This window comes from Ochotona curzoniae, unplaced genomic scaffold (genome assembly GCF_017591425.1).
Source record: "Ochotona curzoniae isolate NIBS_2020 unplaced genomic scaffold, NIBS_Ocur_1.0 contig_430, whole genome shotgun sequence".
NCBI lineage: Eukaryota > Metazoa > Chordata > Mammalia > Lagomorpha > Ochotonidae > Ochotona > Ochotona curzoniae.
The window spans coordinates 16,063,648-16,087,469 of NW_024466219.1; the positions used below are offsets into that span (position 1 = coordinate 16,063,648).

The 23,822-nt window shown below is 42.8% G+C and overlaps 1 protein-coding gene across 5 annotated transcripts in view; it reads left to right on the top strand.

Annotated features, from left to right (window-relative positions):
- The window catches only part of SRGAP2 (SLIT-ROBO Rho GTPase activating protein 2), a 243,698-nt gene that overhangs the window by 189,908 nt on the left and 29,968 nt on the right, over positions 1–23,822 (top strand). For all 5 annotated transcript variants that reach the window (XM_040985549.1, XM_040985551.1, XM_040985547.1 and 2 more), the window contains exons 11-14: positions 9,028–9,112; positions 12,009–12,036; positions 14,886–14,910; positions 20,078–20,138. In XM_040985549.1, the coding sequence (XP_040841483.1) occupies positions 9,028–9,112; positions 12,009–12,036; positions 14,886–14,910; positions 20,078–20,138 (199 nt within the window). The remainder of the gene's footprint in view (positions 1–9,027; positions 9,113–12,008; positions 12,037–14,885; positions 14,911–20,077; positions 20,139–23,822) is intronic.

Consider the following 23,822-nt stretch of genomic DNA (forward strand, 5'->3'; position numbering starts at 1 on the left):
TTTTAGACAGATGGACTCTTTTTATTTTTTATTTATTTATTTGTTGTAGTGTTAACAACCCTTTGGAAGGTTGCTAGCTGGTCTTTGGTGCAGCTTTTTAGTAATTAAGCTATTTTGAGCTTGCCAAGTGGAATTTATTGCCTGAACTAAAATTTTTTTTTCCTAAACTTCTGACGACCAAGAGAAGAAAAATTAATTTTGCAGATGTGAGATGAAATATAGCCAGTGAATATGCATACTGATTCTGAATGAAAGAAATTAACTTGTTTTTCAGTCAGGAAGCACAATCTGCATGCTGTAAATTGAAATTTTTTTTTCTCCAACTGGAAAAATTTGTTTGATTCATATTTACACACTATCGTTTCTTCATTAAGAACACCAATGATTTGCTAATATTTTTAAGATTTATTTGTTTGTTTGAAAGTCAGGATTACAGAAAGGGAGAGATCTTTCTTGCACTGGTTCACTCCCGACTGATCGAAACAAATAGAACTTGGCCAAGACAAAGCCGAGAACTCCATCTGAGTCTCCCGTGTGGGTGCAGAGCCTAAGCATCTGGACTGTATTTGATGTCTTTCCCAGGTGCATTAGCAGAATGCTGGATCAGAAATGGAACAGCTGGGACTGCAACCAGTACCCATATGAGATGCCAGTGTCATAGGCTGTGGCTTAACCTGGTGTTCCACAATGCCAGCCCGAAAATAATTTTTAGAAAATTATATACAAAACAAAACATGCTCGTAACATAAAACTTAGAAGCACAATGGGTCTGGCGCAATAACATAGCGGCTAAAGTACTCACCTTGAACACGCCTGGATCTTATATGGCCACCAGTTCTAATTCCAGCAGCCCCACTTCCCATCCAGCTCCCTGCTTGTGGTCTGGGAAAGCAGTCAAGGACAGCCCAGAGCCTTAGGATCCTGCACCCACATGGGAGACCCAGAAGAAATTCCTGGCTCCTGGCTTCGGATTGGCTCAACTCCAGCCATTGGAGCTGCTTGCGGAGTAAACCGTCGGATGGAAGATCTTTCTCCTTCTCTCTATAAAAATCTGCCTTTCCAATAAAAGGAAATGAATCTTTAAAAGAAAAAACCTAGCACAAAGAAGAAAAGTCACCCATAATCCTACAACCTTAGGATATAATTCTTCCAGTCTTTTTTTTTTTTAAGTTTTATTTTACAGGTAGAGTATCAGAGACAGAGAGAGGTCTTTTATCATTGATTCACTTCCAAAGTACCTGCAGTAATGAGGGCTGGGCCAGGCCAGGCCAGCAGCTGGGAGCTTCACCTAGGTCTCCCAAGTGGAAGACAGGAACCCATGTACTTGGGCCATTATCTGCCAGTTCCAGGAACCGGATGGATTTCCTGTTAATGGGACTCAAACTGGCTCTCCAGTGTGGGATGCCAATGTGGCACATTATGCTGTAGCTTAACTTGCTATTCCACAAGTTCTGTTCTTTTCAGTGTTTTTTTTCTATGCAGGCATAGATACATTTTAATATGTATTTAGAATTTTATTAGGAAAAAATGGAATACAGATAGACTTACTATTTTATAAGCCAAATCATTTAGTTATAATACTTTTAAGAATATTTATGAGTAAAATATCAAAATCTATACAAGGAAATAATGGAATGATATTTTGCCTCTTCTTCCCATTGATTTAAGAGTTTTTTTTATTTGGAAGGCAAAGTGACAGAGAGGGAGAGAGAAAGAGAAACAGAGATCTTTCATCTGTTGATTCCACCCCCCCCAATGGCTGCAACATTTAGGGCTGAGTTAGGCCAAAGCAAGGAGCCAGAAATTCCATCCAGCCCCCCCACATGGGGTCAGAGGCGCGGCCATTTTGGATCATTATAAGGGTCATGATCACTGGCTTCCCAGGGGCGTTGGCAGGAAGCTTGATTAGAAGCGGAGCAGCCAGTACTCGAACCAGCACTCTGTTTGGGGATGCCAGAGTTGCAAGTTGACTTAAAACACTGTGCCATAATGTTAGCTCTATATTCATTTTTGTAAAATAGTTAATGCATTGTTTGTCATTAGTGCTGATCTGGAAACTAAATATTATTTTCACTTTCATTATTTATTTATTTATTCATTAATCATTATTAGGATAGCCATTACTCATTTATTGTGAATTTACTATACGTTAGCCATTGAGTTATAACATGGGAATGCTTGGATTTATAAAATGAGAGGGAGTGATGGACTCTGGCATGTAAAGGAAGAATTCTTTCTTTATTTTTTTTTTTTATTGCATGTGCACATATTTCTAAGTTACAATAGATTGATTTTTATAATTAAAAAATAAATGTAAAATTCTTAAATGCCCACATTCACATGTACTTAATGGACTTCAGATGCATCATATACAAAGGGACTTTTTGTATGTGATTTTTTTTGTTGTTAAAAAAAAAAAAACCTGACTTATTTATTTGAAAGGCAGAACAGAGAGGGGGGGAAAAAAAGACCAGAGAGATTTTCCATCCGCTGGTTCACTCCCCAAATGGTTACAACAACCAGGTCTGTGCCAGGCCAAAGCCAGAGACCAGAAACTCCATCCTGGTCTTCTACAAGTGCTTGGAGCATCCTGCACTAACGCCCTAGGTATATTAGTAGGAAGCTAGGTTGGGAGTGGATCAGCCAAGCCTCAAAACAGCACTCTAGTATGGGATGCAAGTGTCATAGGCAATGGCTTAGCCAGCCACACCACAAAGCCAGCTGTTTGTGCTTAAACTTGAAAGATAAGTGAACTCAGGAGTGGACTAAAAAGGAAAACGGCATTCCTTGAGGAAAATATAGCATTTACCAGTCATAAAGATATACAGAAACCTGGTTTAAATGTTTCAAGAACTTAACTATAGTGAGTCTGTTTTACTGCTTCAAGCTTTAATAGCAAAGAAGCCTACTGAACACTCTCTAGAGACTTTTAATTATAGGATTGTTTGGTCTATTTGGACTGCTTAAGATATAACTTAAATGATCCAATCTCATTGTATTGCATATTTCCATTTTTCAAGTTAAGTAAGAAATATTGAGCATTGGACAGTCTTTGTCGGAACACTTTTAGTTGCTAAGTGAATCTGCAATGTTGACAGTCAAAGCTGGCCTCTGGTGAAAGCAGGAGTGACCAATTTTCAAGCTGGTAACCAAGTCCTGCCTGCCCTTACCTTCCACCTAAAGGCACTGATGTCTCTGGTCCATTTCCTGACTTGTGTTTGGAGAGCTGCTCTGCAAAATTGTGTGTAGACTGCCTTGGCTCCCAGGAATGGTTTTTGTCCAGGTTTGTCCGGTAGTGTATTTTACAAGATGGTTCATTTGGGTGACTGATGCCTGATTTGTATTAGACAATTCGTTTTTGGATAAGAGGGCTGTTTTGGAGGCAGTGGCAATACAAGAGAAATGTGCCCAAGTTAAATAAAGTGGGTGCCAGTGTTTGGCAGATCATAGTGTCTTCAGTTGTCTCTGCCAAAGTTACCCAGGTGTGTCTCTGTGCCCTTCATGAATGTCATAGCAACACATCCCAGCAGTTCCCTTCTTAGAAAGTTAAGAAGTCCCTTGGTGTGGCTGAATCCTACGGAGTGCACCTAGTGACCAACAAGGCTGTTAAGAAAGTTCTCTGGTTACTCAGCACATGTCATCAGATTGGTCTCCCTGGATGAATTCACTGGAAATGTCAATTTTATCCTATAAAACTCATTTACTTGAAGGTGTCTCAGGAAAGTACTCATGGAATTTTAAAGCTTGAGATGATTTTTAAAAAGTCATCTAGCCAGTGTTCCCATTTGAAAATTTAATAAAACCAAACAGGAAACAAAATCAGAGAGGATAGTTGGTTTGTTTAAAGTCCTGAATAATAACTGGACCCAGAACACTGGTCGCCTGTCCTCTGGCCACAGGCTTCTCTCCATCTGTTGAGGAAGCCAAATGAAGGAAAAGGTACAGTAACAGTTCCACAGGTTTCTCCTATATCCCCTAACTGAGGGAGATGTTTCCTGATCTTGACTTTGCATCTTTGGCTGGAATGGAAAGAGGTTAAGGGTTATGGCTGAGCTGCTAAAATAGTGAAGGCAAACTAACTGAATTTTTAGGGATAGATTGGTGGGAGTGGAGGAGGTTTCTTGGTCACTAGGGCAGTGTCCTAGACCACTAGGATTGAAGCTTACCATAACTTTTTTTTTTTATCTTGGAATTCTGCTGATCCTTGGTAAACATGTACTAAGCTGCTACAAATGAGGCAGTGCCCTTGCTTTGCCAATTACAGCCAGGAGGTGTGCTCCATGGAAGGTTTACTCTATTATTTATTCTGCCTGACAGCTGTTTCTTGCTTTAAAAATTGATGGGGAGGAAGCGGAATGTCAGAGTGCCTGTATGGCGGGAAGGAGCAACAATAAGGACATCTGTGTATCTCTGCACACGGAGCTAGCTAGGCAGAGCTGTCCCCTCTTACTCACCACCTCCTGATGCAATCCAAGGCGTAAACAAGGTTCCATGAGTTTGTTCACCCCCATGTTAAGAATGTACTTAAAGGAGGAAGAGTTTTCAAAATTAAATTTGAGGAACCTTCTTATACCTAAAACTGTTGGTTTTGGGTTTGGGTTTGTTTTTTTTTCTTTTCTTTTTAAGACCTGGACCTTTTATTTTGATTTAGCTTTTTCTGTATTAGCACAAAGCAAAGAAGTTTAAGGAAGGAAGATATGTTTTAGGTCCAGATGATTCAGATATAAAGAGCAGGTTCTTTTTTGAGATATAAAATTTATCATTGATGGTGTTTACATAGTTGAGACAGGTGTATGCCCTTGCCACTGATTAGGGTGGGAAGGGTCGAGGAATGGGAGAAACTGGATGAGACAATTGCTTCTAACTGTTTTTGTTCTTTTTTTCTTCCTGTACTTGGGGAGATTGAGGAGAGGAGAGAAGGCTGTTTCAGTACCCAGGGATGGGGTCAGCCACTTGATACCATCCTAAGACCCCCAAAAGGAGCACTTTTTGATTACTTACATTATGTTGGGCCTGTACTAATCATAGTTTATGCTTAGTATCCTAACTAAAATTCAGTGTAGTAGAAAATATATTATTCCCGTTTTTCAAATGGAAAAATAAAGACTCAAAAGGGGTTAAGTGACTTGCCCAAGGTTAAAAGCATCAATACGTGATAGGATTATAATATTCCAACTCAGACCTTTTCATTTTACTGCAATAAAAATGTGTGTCAGTGGGTCTCAGAAGGGAAAATTATTCTATTAGTATTCTGTTCAATAAGTAAACCTCACTGCTGATGGTTAATCCAATTAAAAATTGTGTGGAAATAATGTAGTCACAAAAACAGAATTTGAATTTCACAATAGCAGCAACAACCCAAATTCTTTTCACTCCTACTTTTTGTAGAAGTTTTCAATTTTGATAGTATTGACTGTGTTTCAGGGACTTTATCCTAGCGAAATGAAATTCCCAGGTGAAATAAAAATACCGTGTCATTACTTGTAGGTTTGGGTGAGGGCAGGTGTAAGAAGTGGAATGACAGATAATTAGTCAGGCAGCTGACCCTCATTGCGCTAGGAAGAGATTTTGAGATTACATAGGAAGAGCTCTTTTCCCAGTCTCCTGGTCTCCAAAAATCATCACAAAGCCACCTTTTCCTCTCTTGTCCCTCAGCTGTCTCAACCCCCTTCTCTGTGTGTCTGTCTGGCAGCAACCCTGAAACTCAACTCTGCTGATAAAGAAAAGGTGATTTATATCCCCAGCTTCGCTCTCACACAGTTGAGTGCTGCCTACAGGGCAGGAGAGGGAAATGATAAATAACCTGTCTGTATACTCCAGGAGGCCTTTACCATCCCGTACCTGCCCCGCTGGGTGGAACCCTCCCAGTTATTGTTTCCACACGGCATTAGGGATGCAAGTCATGCCTCGACACAGTTTGGACCTCTAGGATTGAATGGAACCCATAAAGGGAATCCATCTTACCTCTTTATCACATTTTTATTTATTTTTTTATTTCCCCTCTCCCCCATTCTATTTATTTTAATCGTTCACTGAGTGACAGGCAGAGTTAAGTATGAACAAAAAAGAAAAAATTGTTTTTGGAATCACAAGCAGAAACAAGAGAGGGAGGAATTCACTTCCATCTCCTTACAGAATTGTAACTGTTTCTTAAGCAGTTTGGTCTGGTATTTGAGGGTTACAGCTTCTTGGAGAATTTTCCTCATTAGGAAATCTCTGAAGTCTCCTGGGATAACCTTCCAAAGAGAGGCCTTTGAGATTTATGTTATTAGCAGTAGATGTTTCCTGAAGGTTTTTCACCCCTGAGCCCTAAAGTACTGTTCCAAGCCCACAATTAGGCCTTAGTTTGGGGATTAAAATATCTCTCAGAGAAGATTGACAGCAGGTGAGCTGCAGCTGGAGCAGATGGAAAGGGGAAGGTGACAGCGGAGCCTGTTTTCATGGTGAAGGGCACATTTCCTGTGTAATAGGGAGGGTCAGGGCACTCTCTAATGTTATTTGCATGACTTACAATTGCTGAGGAAATTTCATCCAGAGAAGAATGAGACTGACACATTGATTTATTGGTCTTTATACATTTCTTGAGCTTTTGCTATCTGCTAGGCATGGGACTAAGCTCAGAGATGCAAAGGATCATGAGTGACACAATCCCAGGCCATTCAGAGGAGACATCCTTGAGAGAGACGTGTGAGCAACAAACCCTTCCTAATGGAGCTGTGTAAGAAGCGCTGTCCTGGAGAGTCTCATGGGACACAATAGAACCATTGGATGAGTGTGGGAAGGCTAGAAACTGCATCTCAAAGAAAGCAGGATTTTTCTTAGTTTTTAAATGAGAACCAGAGAGTTGTATATAGCTTCGTAAAAGTTCACACTGTAGGGGCAAACTTGGGCAGAACAGTAAAGATGCCTCTTGGGACACCTGCATCCTACATCAGAGTACCCAGGTTGGAGTCCTGACTGTTTCCTAATCCAGCTTCTTGCTAATGCTCATGCTGCCACCCCCATAGGAGATCCAGCAGATGTAACTTTTGTCTCCTGACTTCAACCTGATTCAACCCTGGATGTTTTTATTTAATACACACTAAAAGGTGGACAGAACTATTGCTTAAATATTTTATCCATTTGCTGTCTCAGCGACCTCATGTCTACCTTTGCTTATGAGTCACACTCTGGGAAACCTTGCTGTTGGTTTCTGAGTTTATAACCTCTGATTGCACAAATGAAGCCTTACATCTTAAGACAACCAAGGGAAACCCACATCTCTAAGAGTGGCTGTGGAGAAAATGGGAAAAACACCATCTTAAGAGTTTAAAGGGGGCCCTGGGCCCTGATGCACAGGTCTAGTGGTTAAATCCTCACCTTGCATCTGCCAGGATCCCATTAGGGGTACTAGTTTGAGGCCTAGGAAAGCAGTAGAGGATGGCCCAAATGTTGGGACCCTGCACCCGCATGGGAGGTCTAGATAAAGCTCCTGGTTCTTGGCTTCCGATCAGCTCGGCTCTAACTGTTCCACCCACTTGGGGAGTGAACTAGTGAATGGAAGATCTTTTCTCTGTATCACCCTCTCTCTGTATATATGCCTTTCCAATAACAAAAATAATAATAACATAAATCTTTATAAAGAAAAAATAGAGTTCAAAAGGGCCCAGTACAATGGCTCAGTTGGCTAATCCTCTCCCCTGCAAGCATTAGGATCATGTATGTGTCCTGACTGCTTTATTTCCCATCCAGCTCCCTGCTTATGGCCTGGGAATGCATTGGAGGATGGCCCAAAAGCCTTGGGACCCTGCACCCATGTGGGAGACCCTACAGGAACTCCTGGCTTCAGATAAGCTCAGCTCCAGCTGTTGCAGCCACTTGGGCGGTAAACCAGCAGATAGAAGATCTCTCTCTTTCTCTCCTTTTCTGTGTAAATCTGTCTTCCTAATGAAAATAAATCAATCTTAAAGAAAAAGTTCAAAGGCTGGTGGTCTAGGCCTGGTACTGCCACCGATTTTGAAGGACCAGCAACTTGTTTGACACTTCCTTCATCTTCTCATCCGTAATCAGAAAATAATATCTTCCTTATGTGTTGTATTTTCTCATTGTGTTTTACAGTTACTGTGAGAGTCAAATGAGAGCATATGTACTAAAGCACTGTAAAGACTCTCAGCATTGCTACGCATACAAACAATCAGAACTATGATGTTGACTTCTGCTGCCTTCCCTCTCCTGCTCTATACCATAGTAGTGGAGCTTTGTATCTTAAAGGTTAAGCGTACACATCATGCTTGCAAAGTGCATTATGTAGTTGCTGACTACTCTTTGCTAAGTGCTTGGTCTTGAACAAACTAATTAATCTCTACAAACTTCAGTACCCTCGTTCATGAAATAATAACAGTACATGGGGCTGCTTTGAGGGTTTGGTGGGTTGTCAAGGAAACCTGGTCTCTCATTGGGCACACGAGTGTTGAAAGAGACCCAGTCTAAAAGCACATTCCTGCCATCATATTTAGACAGAGTAGATGAGATTGCATTCCCAAAACTCCATCTTGTGTTTAGAACTGTTCACATGTGTGCAGGTGAGGACGGCAGCCCCTCCTTCTGAATACTTTCTGTGATAATTCCATGTGGAAGAGATGAGGCTGATCAGGGCACGGTGCAGCTGAGGCAGGGGCTGGAGCCTGCTCTGGGCACTGCTCCTGGTGTGATGGAATGCATCAAACGGATGTTGGCTGAGGTAGCACACAGCAGGTGTGTCTCCTCCTGCAGTTCTTTAGGGGAACTGAAGAGGACAGATGAGGGTCTCCGGCAGTCCGTTTTTTTTTTTTGCATTGGCCCAATGTGTAACTCCCAAGATAATGTGGAGCAGGGCGTTATTCCACCATGAAATCAGCAACCAGCTATAGATGCAGCACCTTCAAGAAATCAGAGTGGATCTGGTGGAAACTGGGTCAGAAACCAAATGATTGACAAAGGAGCTGTCCTGTGGAGCATTGGTGCCTTTTTTCCCTTTGTGATTCTGATCACTCTCCTCTTTCTTGACAGAAAATGAAGGAGTACCTAGAGGGCAGGAACCTCATCACCAAGTTACAAGCCAAGCATGACCTTCTGCAGAAAACCCTGGGAGAAAGTGAGTGTGGGAACCCTCGGCAGCAGACTTGGCATGGGGAGGGCCCCACTGAGCTTTCCTGCTGAGCACTCACTTCCATCCGCAGCCAAGTGGATCTGATCTGGTTATAGGAATGCATTTCTTTTCCTGGCCTGTTTGATGTGAAAGCCCACACCCCCCAGTGACTGCTTGAGTAATGGGGAAAGACCAATGCTTAATGAAGCACTAATGTGCATCATCTATTTGTTTAAGTGGAGCGTGCCTGCTCTCCACCCATTCCCCCTCCTTTGCCACCTCTGCCACGACTGGGGTAAAAGGCCTAAGCTATTATTTCTTTTCCAGATACTTAAGTTAGGTAGGGAGCCAGGAGATGAAATGACCAGCTGCTTGAGGGAGGGCTGAGGACCCTCCAATGCAGGTGTGATCGACAGACTGCTACTTGCTGCAGCTTCCAGGCAGAGCATCAGTTTGCTCTGCTTCCAAGGGTCCTGACCCGGCGTAGGTGGCAGCTCTCTCACCACAGGGCCGTGCCAAAGCCCTGGTGTTGAGTGGACTGTCTCATCTCCCAGGATGATTTTAACCAGATCCTGGAAAGTAGCAAGGCAGAGAACAGGACTGGCACTCTGGACTTTGTCTCTTTGGCTGTCAAACAGAAGGCTAAAGTTGAAAGAGAAGCTTCCCCGGGGCTTTCTGGCACCCATCCCAGGTCTCCTGCCTGACTCTCAGCATCCTGTGATTAATGGAATTCCCAGGTTGGGGATGCCTCGCTGTGCCCAGCCCCTTCTCCCTGCCCTACTAATCCCCTTACTTAAGGATGAGAGAGAGGGAAGGAGAGTCTGCAGGGAATGTGTGGTGACATCAGTGACAGACAAGCTATGCTTATGCAGAAGTCTAATGTTTTAAGTAAATTCTTGAGCAATCTTTGGGTCACCTGGACAGTATAGGATGGTTTGCAATACTCACAGGCTTATTGGCACTGGGAATTAAAACCCCACTTTTTGTAACAGAGCCTTCTACACACCTTTTTTGCCCTGTCCTTTTCCTACCCTGAACAATTCCCCAATATGATTAACTCGTTTTGGCTCTAGCAGCTCTGATCTTGTGATACAGTTAGGCATTTTATTTCATGTGAGGAAAGCCTGTTAGATAACTTGTGTTCTCGCTCCTCTGCACACCACCCAAGGGAACCGACTAAACAGGTTCAGGCATTGCGAGTCAAACTTAACTTGTAGAAAATCATTCCTCTTGGGTTATCAGATTGTTCTGCTAGGAAATGGAGGAAAAACAGCCCATAACTCTCTGAAGCAAGTTGTAGCTGTGATTTCTTTTTTTCAAGACCATCTAGGCACAATCCTTAAGAGCAAAGCTCTGGGACACACGCATGTGTATGGTCTTGCTCACACATATACATGCATCAAATGTGCTATTGTGGGGGGAGAAAGATGCGCCACTCATTAGTGCTGTAAATTATCTAATCTAAAGGTGACAAGTTCTAGCAATCAAGGGGAGTGGTGGTGGGGGGCGGTTACTGAATCCTCCTGTGTGCAAGTCATCATGTCCCTGCCTAATGTATGTATTTGTTACTATAATACAAGAGCCCCCTTGTTCTTGCCACACAGGGATAATTGATGTATATGAATATTCCAGAATGGAAATGGGACAGATGTTGAAAATAATAGCTCTGAATAATATTTGTGCAGATGAAAGCTGAGCCTTTGGTAACGAGACTGTTAAGAGCTGGAATATGGTGTTGCTCGAGATGAGCTGAGCTGTAATCAACAATTAGCAACCTCTAAAGGCAGGAAAAAACTGCCTGCCCTCCCCCACCTCTGGAGTTGCCTTTCCAGGAACTTGGCTGAGGAGCATGGGAGCTAATCTCTCTTTCTCTGGCTCAACACCTGCTGGGGTCTGCCCCTAGTTTATCTAATATGGGTCTAATACAGATCCAGCTTTATTAACAGTGAACCAAAGAACACAACATGTATGTTTTATGGCCCATGTAAACATGCATGTATTTTTTAAATACATAAGAATATTTGTTACGAACTTTAAGATTTTAAATTTCTTCCTCTCATTCAATTATTTCTTTATTTAAAAGAAAGTTACAGAGAGAAATAGAAGTAGAACTCTTAAATCTGTTGATTCATTCCCCAGATGAGCACAATGGATAAGGCTGAACTATGTGGAAACCAGGAAGATCATCTGGGTCTCCCACATGGGCACAGGGCTCCAAGACAAGGGACCAGTCCTCCGTTGCTTTCCCAGACACATCAGCAGGAGTTGGTTCCAAATGGGGTGCTGGCATCACAGGCAGCAGTTCAACATGCTATGCCACAATGCCAGCCCCTCAATTTCATTTTTTAAAGCTGGCTATGACCCATAATACTAGGGTCTATTATTGAACTGAGAAATGTAAATTGTTAGCAGAAGCAGCAGTAAAGCACATTTATCTCTTACCACCTCAGTCCCACCAAAGAGGAAAATAATAGTTTGAGTCTAAAAGTAAAGCAACCGTATCTTCTCCTTCTTCTTCCAAACAGGTCTTTTTCCTTCTTCCCCTCTCAACCTGAAGTGTGTGTGTATTGTATGTATTATGTATGTTCATATACTCAGGAACAAGCAAATTTGATCCCCCCATACATGTAAGAACAGCTAAATTTCATCTCTCTGAATCACTGAAATGTTCTGTAATGTTTGCTCTCCCTTGTTGCTGTTCCCCACAGCCACCCCAATTTTCCCTTTGAGACACAGAGTTGATAGACCTCAGGTGATGCTGGCAACCCTGACCTGGCACGTGGCATCAGAAACAACTCCTGCCTCTAAGGGGCTAGGGGTGCTCTGGGAAGATGGGCAGGGCATGGGCACTGTTCACCACTCCTGCTGCAACATAAGCTTTTTGCATTTGTCTTTCCAACAGGTCAGCGAACAGACTGCAGTCTGGCCAGGTAGGTGTGATCCAGTACACTCCTGGGAAGGGAGGAAGAAGGCTGGGATCTTGGGATCCCAAGATCCCAGCCTGAGAAAGAAACAAAGAGCTGAAATTGCTGCTTCCCTTTGCCTTCCTGACCCCATCTGATCTCAAATGGAAGTGGATTCACTGCAACTTACGCAAGTAGCTCAACAGACCTGAATGAAGGAAGTTATCATTGCTGAAACTTCCCAGAAACTCCCAAATACCATTGCCTTGCAAGGATGTTAAACAGTTGATTCTAGAGGATCCTGGTAACCCAAACGTAACAGCCAGACTTCAACAAGTGAGCTTTGGAAAGGCCTTGATAAGATCAGGAGACCATTTGATCTGATTTGCTGTGCGCAGAAAAGATGACAGCTCCTGACTAGTGACTATTGCTAGATAATGAAAAATGATATTGTATTTTTTTGGCTTGCCAGATAGCAAGAGTAAAGATCCCTTGCCTGTTGTACAAGTATGCAATCCTCCCAGTAATCCTCCACCTTCCCTTCCCTCTCACATCACAGCCAAATATTTTCCCTCCCAGTCATAGTGCTGCTATGAGAAAACTCGTGAGCTGGCAGAAAGCGAAGTGTTCATTCCGCCAACAATCCTCAGATGCCTAAAAATGTGCTGATTTTGACTGGAGAAAGAGCTCTAATGGGCCACTTGCCTTAGAGACCCTGGGTTAGCCCATTATAGTCACCACCTGTGTGTGCCAACACGCACAATGGTCATGAGGCCATTTACAATTATGGCTCATTATTTAGAGATAGCCTCATTTGGCTTTCATCGTTTTGCCATTGTGGATTACAATAAAGATTCTGTTAATAGCACAGTCTTGGCGATTGGAGAGAACCAGGATAATGGAATCCTGTGGGATATTATCTTCTTTTTTTTTTTTAATGTGAGCCAAATTTCTATTTGTTCATTTCTTGCATTTGTAGTATTCTTCGATGCCATTAAAAGATTCTTCATCCTAGTCCTTTTTTTTTTTAAGATTTATTTTATTTTTATTGGAAAGTCAGATATACAAAGAGGAGGAGAGACAGAGAGGAAGATCTTCCATCCGATGACCGCAACGGCCGATGCTATGCACCCGAAGCCAGGAGCTCTTCAGGGTCTCTCACACGGGTGCAGGGTCCCAAAGCTTTGGGCCATCCTCGACTGCTTTCCCGGGCCACAAGTACGGAGCTGGATGGGAAGCGGGGCCGCCAGGATTGGAACCGGCGCCCATATGGGATCCTGGGCATTCAAGGCGCGGACCTTAACCACTGCGCCACTGCGCCACTGTGCCACTGTGCCACTGCGCCACTGCACCGGGCCCCATCCTAGTCCTTTTAACCACTACATGACTGCAGCCAGCCACTTTATGTAGTTTCCCCTCTTGGTCAGTTTTACAGAGGCCTACCCATTCCCCACATTATTGTTGTCATCAACCTTAATGAGGTTGATTTGGTGTTCAGCACAACTGGCCTCCACCAAACTTGACATAGATAAACTCATCATATGCAAGCACACAAAGGTGGGCTTGGCACTTGTTTGAGGCTTTGGCAGCTTCACCAATTCCTACGTTAGGCCATTGTGAACAAGGGTAGGCCTTCTTGTAAAGCGGGATTAACATGCACTACATCTCCAGCATATGCCTTCCTCAGCCGTAACGATGGGGGGGTTACAGGTGAAATAAATCTTGAACACACTCAAGCCTCTGCCTCCACACAAAGTCGGTGGCAGCTGGGGAAGCAGCAGAGGTATCTTGATGGTAGTCTTGATTCAAGGGTGAGCACCTGCGCTCCTGTAGCTGCAGAAAGCTCTGTGGGATTGAGAAGAGCAGGTGACTCTATTGTGTCACCTTGGGCTGCTCTTTTCTCGTCTCCGAACTCTGACTTCCTCTCCTATAAAAAAAAAAAAAGAATATTACACATTATCAGAAGAATTCCAGAATTTTCTCAGGCCTGGCCTGATAGAGGTAGCAAAGCAAGGCCCAGTAGCCAGGCTCTGGTCCCTTCCTTGCTCCCAGCAGGGCAATGCTAGCATATTTGTTTGAGGCAGTGTGCCTCTGAGTCTGACTCCCTTGAAGAAATATCCTCTGAGGCCACAGTCAACTGAAAAACACGGATCCAGAGAAGCCCCAGGATGGATGTCCCACCCACCACGTCCAGAAAAATTGCTCTCTGTGTTTTTCCTAAGGATTTCCAAGAGAAACAAAATTTTTACAGCATTTGGTGTTTACAGATCATCTTCTTGTTGATGTCTAACCAAGATAGCTTTGGCTGCAAATTGAGCCAGTTTTCTCCTGTTCAGATTTTGAATGGTGATAGATCTTTGACTCGGTCTTTATTTATTTTTTTTAAATCCAAGATATGATTTCTCTGAAAGTCAGAATTAGGGAGATCTTCCATCCACTGGGGTTCTCTCCCCAAGCAGCTGCAGCAGCCAGGACTCTGCAGGGGCTCAAGCACTTGGGCCATTTTCTGCTGCTTTCCCAGACACATTAGCAGGGAGCTGGATTGGAAATAGAGCAGCTGAATCCCAAACCAGTGCCCATAAAGGTTGCGGGTGCTGCAGGCACTGCCAGCCCCAGAATGATGGTAAATCTTAAATCATCTCTATGCTGTTGTAAAGAAAAGCACTTCATTGGGCTTTATCTAGAATGTAACTGATCAAGTGACTAGGCCTGAGATGGATAATGTGACTTTTTTTTTCAGCTGCCACACAGCTTAGTTAGTTATTTAAAATTTTTGCTTCTGGGTTTAAAATGCTTGGTTGTCTCACTGTGTCTCAATTCTCTTTTTCCTGCCTGTTGCTGTATGGGTCCTGTCGGACTTGTGGGATCAACAACAGGCGTAGCTCAACCGTGAGGAAACAGGTAAGAGTCCCGCAAGGGCCAGGCTGATCAGGCCTGAAGAGTGGGTATTGCTAATCCACTAGATGGGGCAATCTTTCTCTAAACTTAAAGATTGTTTTTATTTTCTGTAATGTCATTCTAGATATATTTGTATATTAACAATGCGAAGGGTAAGCCTGGTCTTGAGAAGAGAGCCAAGAGCTGCTCCACTGCACAACTTCTGCACATGATTTTCAGTGTTGTTCTCAAATCTGTTACTGGGCAGCCAGCCCTCATCATCTGTGTAAGGAGGGGTCTTAGAGAATGCTGATGTGGATAATCTGCATCAATAGCTACTTCACATGGTTCTTGTGCTTATTTAAGATAATAATTGAAGCATTTTGTGCGTGACAAATTTGGCTTCCTAATTATACCTGAGAGCAAATATTGAAGTGATTTTGTGTCCCTGCATCTCATGTCAGCCGTGCAGTAAGCAGTTAACAAGGGGTAGACAGAGCTTTATCGCCACTCAGAAGAAAGCTTACCCAGGATTTAAAAAAATTTTTTTTGGGTGATTCACAGTGGTGTTACCATAGGAAGACAATCGAATGTGGAGGACACCTGGTTTCTGTGGTGTTGGCACCCCCACAGGCCCTTTGGCTGCTCTGACAGCTAGGAGTGGGTAGACAGTCCTGCTGGGGAGCTCACGTGACGTGAGCGGCACTTAACTCTGCTGCTGCTTGTCTACTTTGGATCTTATTTTGGTAAGAACACCTTCAGATGCACTTCCATAGACCTTTAAATTAGGAAAATTCCATTGCAACCCTCTTTCCTCTTTGTTCTTGAACTTCCTTATTCTTACCCCTTCTCCCATAATTTCATTTTTTCTGTGAACATTTTTTAATGTTCATGTTTACCTACTTGAAAAGCAGAGACAGATCTTCCATCTGATGGTTCACTTCCCAAATGCCCACGGCAGCCAGAGCACAGCCAGGTGTGAATCCAGAGTGGCAGGGGCAAGCACTTGAACCATCATTTATTTCCTCCCAGGATGGATTAGCAAAAGTGAAGTAAAAAGTAACGTTAAAAAAAAAAAAGTAGGCTAACCCACTGCTTCAAAGTGTCCACCCCTCATAATTTTATTTAAAACTGGAGGGAACAGATGTCTTTGAGAGGTAATATATTACATTTAAAATGAACAGGTTGTTGTCTCATTTTTAAAATTAATTAATTTTATTTATTTGAAAAGCAGAGAGAGTTCCCATCCATTGGTTCTCTGTTGGTTCACTCCCCAAATACCTGCAACAGCCTGGTCTGGGTCATCCAGAAACCAAGACTAGAAAGACCATTCGGGTCTCCCATGCAGGCCAGAGACCCTAGTAACCCAGCTACCACCTGCTGTCTCAAGGAGTGTGCTAGCAGGAGGCGATCTGATGCATCCTTTTAACTGGCATACCAAATGCCTATCTCTGCAAATTTGTGCTTTAAACAGGGAATAAGCCATTTTCCCTTTAGCACTAAAAATAAAATGAAGCTCGAAAGTCAGTTCCTTTCAGTTCCTGAACTAAAACCGAAATCTCTTGCTTGTAGATGGAACATGTGTGTGAGAGCGGAAGCCCTCAGTTGGGCAAATGGTGTGAGCTCTTGATTGGGACCCATGCTGAGGGGACTGGCACCCATGTGGTTTGCAGGCCACTGCTCCTAAACAGATGCAGGCAAAGCATATGCCTGGTTCTGCATTTGCCTGAGCACTCCAGAATACACCAAAAAGCCCACTCAAATAGACTTTACTTTCAGTCTGCTGTTCTGGTTTATTTCTATCAGTCGGAATCCAATGTTGGATCAGCAAGAAGTTTTTCTAAAATAATAAATAACTTGAAAGATGCATAATCTTGTATAAGTAGTTAGGAAATAAATGCGCATTTGCTTGCATGCTTGTTCATGGCAAGTAAGCCAAACAAGAAGAAGAATCTGGTAGCTTTTGTTTTGGAGGATCCCTAATGGGTTCCAGTCATTTTTGCCTCTGGCACAGACTAGATACAAGCTGTGCTGGACCTTTCTTTAAAAGGAGGTGCTTCAACTGCTCCTTCAAGGCCCTTGTCTCTTCCCTCTCCTGGCTGATGCTTCTGTACTTCCTTTGCTAACTTTTCTGCCTCCCCACATTCTTCTAAACTGAATCATTTCTCCAAGCTTGGCCCTCTTCATTTCTCTCCCTTGTCATTCTTGTTCCCTCTCTCTCCTTCCCCAGGCTTTCCTTGTTCACTCTGTGATGCTGTCTCTGAGCCCCCAGTGACTGGTGGGACCTGTACCCTCAGCAGTCTTTATCCCCACATCATATTTTCATTTCCTTGGCTCCTCCCCTGTTGTGTTTATTTCTGTTGAAGGGGCCTGCCCGTTTTTCACAGTCTCTAAGGCCCCAGACATTATCTTTGACACCATTTTTGTCCCCTCATGACACACATCTAATCAGTTGTTGAAATTTGTATTTTTTCTCCATTGGTGAGAAAACAGACACTTAACAAATGTAGAGAGGGCCAGTGCCTGACAAAAGCCTTAACCTTCTTACACATAAAAGTTATGCCAAGAGCCGGTGCTTGGCACAGCAGTTAAGGTTCCATTTGTGTGACTGCATCCCAAGTTGGAGTGCTTGGGTTCAGGTTCCAGCTCCATTTCTGACTCCATTGTCCTGTTTTACTGTCCCTCTGGGAACAGCAAGTGGTGGCTCAGTACTTGAGTTCCCACCACCCATATGGAAGACTAGATTGTGTTTCTGGCTCCCAGCTTTAGGCTGGCCCAAACCCAGCTGTTATGGGCATTTGGGGAGTGAACCAGAAAATGGATGATCTCTCTCTTATCTCTGCTTTTCAAATAAAAGATAAATAAATTCTTAAAATATGCTATTTTTTTAAATGCTATTTTTTTAAAGTATGCTGTTTATAGCTGTCTTACTGATTGCTTTCTCCTGCAAATTGCTTCGTCAGCACCTTACTGTCTTTCCTAGTTATGCCTGCCACCATCCTTCCTCCACTTTTGGTTTAAAGTTTCCTTAATTTGCTTGGATGGGAAACTACCTCTATTGTTCTCCTAACCCTGAGATTCTACTCATATAACCAAAAATATTGTGAATAGTACAATTAAGCTGCATCAGTTTTAAACTGAGGGAGGGATGGAAAGAGAAAGAAAGAAAAGGGAAAGTTAGTGAATAAAAGTACACATAGCAACTGGCGAGGTCAGCAACTGGCTAAGACAGCGGTGGAGTGCCAGGCTTTGGGGTACCACAGGAGTCACAGGCACATCGCTAGGGAATGAAATTCTCTCCTGGGTCAGAAACATTTCACTACAGCCTTTGTGACTTTGTCCCTTAGTTATTCCCATGAGACTCTATCTCAGCTCCACCAGAGCAGAAGGATCTAAGGAAATAGTCCTCTGCAGGGGGACAAGCAGTCTGTGGCCACCCTTGTCTGCCATAGCTGTCTTTTCTGGGCTGCCTCTGATGTCCTATTGACACTCATGCACATGCAGGTTAATGTCTTTGATGTCCTACTTCATTCTTACCTTTAACAACCTGGAGTATTCCATTTCCTTCACATCAGCTTAGAATGTTGCACTCATGTGACTTGTTGGAGCCGCGCGTTATAAAACCCTTCTAGTCTTTATTGATAGTTGGTGAGCATCCCTGGCATTGTTTGCTGAGCTCCTAGGGTTCAGTAGGTGTAGTGGTAACCTACAGTATTCTGTCTGAGAGGGAGACTGCCTGAATTTGTGTCCTCACCATGCCATTTACCAGCTACGTGATAATATGCAGTTGTTTCACCTCAGTAAGCCTTCATTTCTGCATTCTTCAGATGAGTGTAATATGTACTCCCTGGGATTTTTCCCAGGACCAATCCACCTAAAGGACCTAATACCTGACCCAGTGCCTCCATAATTGCTGTGTAAACAGTAGTCACTTACATTCATATGCCAATAGGGAATATGACTGCCCACTATCAACTCCCTCCCAGTTTACAGATGGCAGATTGAGGCCAAAAGAAATTAAATAACATAAACAGGATTTTATAGCAAAGGGTAGAACATTGGTGTCTGGGAAAGCTACTTTGTTTAGTACTAAGTAATGGTCACTATTTCCAGGTGTTGGTTTTTCATCTTTTATGCCATCAAACCCTCTTGCAAAGCTCCCTTGGCTCATTCTGCTACTTTTAATTGATACTAATTGAACAGGGCATGTCAGCAGCAGGAAGAGTTCGTGCAAAGCTGCAAAGCGAAGGAGGACTTAGCCGAGGACAGAAGTGTCTCAGGTTGTGGGTGTAGCAAAGACAAGGAGGAAAGATAGATGGTGGAAGCGGAGGCAGACAGGATCCAGGCCATGCATGGCTCTGCAAAGAATAAGGAGATGTGTTTGAAAGAGTTTCATTGATGAGATGTGCATTTTCAAAGGTCACTCACCACTCTGTGAAGGAAAAGAAAGAGAAATATGAGCTAGAGAATGGCAAGGATGAAAAATGAGTTACTGATGAATTGAGCTCAGTTGGTGGTGGCAGTGTTAGGAGCAGAGGGATTTGAGAGCTATTGAGAAGGCAGGTGTATTGATTAATTGGATGGTTGGGGGCGGTGAGAGAGTTGGTTTGCCATTAAAGATGATCCACTGCATTTTGGACATGCTGGATTCAATGCATTCTGTGGAATTCCAAGTAGGTGCTTGTGTTTTTATGCCTTGGAGCTTATAGAATAGTACAGGTGTTCTTTGTGAACCAGCCATGAATGTGGTTCCTACGAGGTTTTTTATTTCTTTTGTTGTTTTTTAAAGATTTTTTTTTATTAGAAAGGCATGTACAGAGAGAAGGAGATACAGAGAGAAAGATCTCCTATCAACTGGTTCACCCCCTAAGTGGCCTCGACAGCTGAAGCTGAACTGATTCAAATCCAGGAGCCAGGAGCTTCCTTCGGGTCTTGCACATGGGTGCAGGGGCCCAAAGCCTTGGGCCATCCTCTATTGCTTTCAAACAGGGAGGCCACAAACAGGGAGCTGGATGAGAAGTAGAGCAGCCAGGACATGAAGTGGCACCCATAAGGGATCCCAATGGATGCAAGGCAAGGATTTAGCCACTAGGCTGTTGCGCCGATCGTTGCACAGATTGTCCATTTTTTTCTCTAACCCTGAGCTAGTGCTATCTGAAGATCCTAATGTTGTTTCTCTTTGGCATTTCAGGACTCAGGCCAAGCAATTCCTCTGGTAGTAGAAAGCTGTATCCGGTTTATCAGCAGGCATGGTAAGCAGGATTATCACTTCACCCATATTTGTACAACGATTGGGAAGCACTTCCAGGAATTCTTTATAGAATAAGAATAGAGACTGACTTCCCATCCTGACATTCTCAGAAAAGGAATACAGTCTTACTTGTTCACATGTTTGCTACGCCAGAATGGCCACACCTAGAGAAAGACATCATGTGTTATGACCCAGAATACCTCAGTCTTTACCACATACCCTTTTCTAGTCCGAGAATGGGTTTTAAATTACAGCTGTGATGTGAGTGAGTACAGCTGGCATTACGTGGTGGTGGGGTTTTTCACCATTACTCATGGTCTTAGCATGAGAAGGTATCTCCCTTGGCACAGCCTGACCACTTTCTGTCATATTGGCGTTCTGTACCAGACTGATTTGGAAAAAGCCTTTTTGCTAATGCTGTGCTCATTCCTAGCAACACTCAGTTGTGCTTTTTGTTCTGTTTTCTGGTTTGGCCTCCACCAAATGCAAGGTCCCCAGGACTCTGGTTGTATCTAACATCTGAGAGACTGCAGGTGCTGGCTCCTTCTCAACCGAAGTCAGATCACGCTCTCTGCTGCTTGGACAAAGCTGCATTCCTCACCAGCTACTGATCTGCTCGGCCAGAACTTAGGGATGGAGAACATTGCCAGAGAATTCATTTTCCAAATGTCAGAGTGTCTAGAAAGTACATTTACCTGAACTAGTGCCACAAAGATTTCTAATAACTGGGCATCAGAAACTGCTTCTAGATGCTATTCAGTCTGGACAGGAAGACACAATGACCTTCTTGGAGCTAAAGAGATACACATGTGATCACTTGTCTGAATTCGAAGTCAGCCATTTTCTCCCTCTGCTCTCACTGTCCATTCTCCCTATAAACTGAAACTTCTCCTTTGTTCATTTTTAGAGCAGTAATTATTTCAACATGTTTACAACTTATCCCATTCTAATCAGCTATACTTTTTATAATCTTATCTATTACTTTGAAGTTAAAAACATTGTACTTCACTATTGAGTAATCAACAATATTTATCAAGCCCCTAATCAGTGCTGGGCACCAGGTGTTGCCAAGTAGAAAAACAAAAACAGAAATGAAATACTATCCCTGCCTGTAAGTGATTTTATGATGCAGTTGAGAGAAAACAAGTAAGCAAGTGGTATGTTAAATGCAAAGATATAAGCTGTGGTAATTCAGAAGAGCACTATAATACATTTCACATGTTGGTATTGATTGATGGCCAAGCCAACTGAGTTCAGAGGAGGAATTATTTATGCCCAAGTGACAAAAGGAAAAAGGTCTGAACTCTTCGTTCATCATTGCAATTCATTCAACAAATACACACTGATTGCTTATTATGTGTCAGTAAGGTGTCCCTTCCTTCATTAACTTTGCATTCCTCGAAAGGACAGATAAACAGAGGACCAGTTGGCCAGTCAATACATAGACAAATTCCTATAAAATGCAAGTATATTGGGTATTGGTGAGTGTTACGAAGAAAAGGGGAGCCAAGGTGAAGGCATGGAGAATGAACAACATTCTGGATGTGCTCTGGGAGGTCTCCCCTAATAAGGTGACAGTAGAGCATTGTCATGGGGGAATGAGCCACATGGGTATGTATGGAGAAATATCTTGAGAGCTACTTTGACCTAAGTCAGGAGATGAAGCCAGAAGCAAGACTCTTGGGGCCCATCAGCTAAAGTAGGTGTTTTGGATTTTAGTCTGAGCGATATGGGATGCCACTACAGAGTTTTGAACAAGGAGGCTTCCCTTTAAAAAATTCCTGGGCTGCTGTATTGATATTATGATGAAGCAGGAAGCTGCTGTTATGGGAAGATGCAAAATTGCGTAGTCCAAGATGTTAGATGTGATATTAGCTGAGAAGTAGATACGTTCTGGCTATTAGGGCTTGATGCTCCTGTCTCTGCTTCTGTGCGGTCACAGTTTGCAAGGAGACTGAAATGTGGCAAATTGCTGCAATGAAGCCATTGGGACCAAACATGCATATATATTGTGGAGAATGCAAACCCACATCACCCTTTTAAAAAATTTATTTACTTATTTGAGTATCAAACGGAAGGAAAGAGGCACAGAAAGATCTTCCATCCACTGGTTTTCTCCCCAGATAGCTGCAATGGCCAAGGCTGGGCCAGACTGAAGCCAAGAACCTGGAGCTTCTTTCAGATCTCCTACATGGGTAGTAGAGGACCACACAATTGGGCCATGCTCTACTGGTTTTTCCACACTTTCAGCAGGAAAATGGATCAAAAGTAGAGCAGCCAGGACACAAACTGGTGCCTCTGTGGGATGCCAGCACTGCAGGTGGCAACTTTACATGCTACGCCACAGCACTGGCACAAGTACTATCCTTTTAAAAGAAAATTTAGCTGTATCTAGCAAAATCTAGATAACAATCTTATCTTCTAATCGGGCAATCTTTATAGGAATTTACCACAAAGGTATAACTCCAACATATGCACAAGGTTGTGTTGTGTTTTGTTTGTTTGTTTTTGGAGAGTGTGTATGTGTGGCGTTTTTTGTAACCAAAAACGTTTGGAAACAACCCAAATGCTCATCCATACAAGAGTGGTTGAAAAACCTGTGATACTTCCATTCAGTGAAGTACTGTGCCACTGTGACAAAAGGATGAGGATCGTTCCCATGGACTAAAATAAACGTTTCTCCAGGATATACTGTTAAGTGATAAAAGCAAAATTCTAAACATATCTTTAGGGTGAGGAACTGGCATGATAGCTCAACTGGCTAATCCTCCACCTGCTCATGCCTACATTCTATATGGGCACCAGTTCCAGTTCTAGCTACTCTGCTTCCCATTCAGGTCCCTGCCTGTGACCTAGGAAAGCAACAGAGATTGGCCCAAGTCCTTGGGGTCCCGCGCCCTCATGGGAGAACTTAAAGAAACTTCTGGCTCCTGACTTCTGATTGACTCATCTCTAGCTATCGTAGCCCTTTGAGGAGGATCTTTCTGTCTCTATTTCTCTCTGTAATTCTTTCTTTCCAATAAAAATAAATGAATCTTTTTAAAAAAAAAAAGTAATATGCTACAAAAGAAGAGGATATAAGGATATACATTACCTCCTGTTTCTTCTAAAAGGAATGTAGGAAGAATGATTCAGGAAGCTAATAGTTATGTACAGGAGAGGATGAGAAGGAGACAAAAACAGCATTTTCCCAAACTGAAGAGTTAATAAACAGATAAATAAAGTCAAGATGTGGATTAAACACAAATGAAATTTTAAAAAGTAACAAATAAACGCAACTGCAATATAAAAGAATAAATGGAGAATAGGGCAGGAGTAGGGAAGCTTTTCTCTGCCAGGGCCATTTGAATGTTTATAACAACATTTGCAGGCACTTGAAATGATCAACTTAAAAATTATGCTGCTATAGATTTATTGAATTTCCAGTTCTGCCTGTGGCCACTTTGACAGAGCCAGACCAGAGGATTTCACAGGCCTTATATGGCCCACTGGGCAGCATTCCTCACCCCTGCTATAGGGAAATGAGAAAGAAAATAACCAACTTAAGAACCTCGGGAGGACAATATTTTAAGTAAATATTGGAAATCTAAAGATATGAGGAATTACAAACAAAATCTGCAAAGATTATGTCATAGTAATTTTTAAATTATTTTATTTTGGAAAGACACAGAAGGAGCCTCTGTTT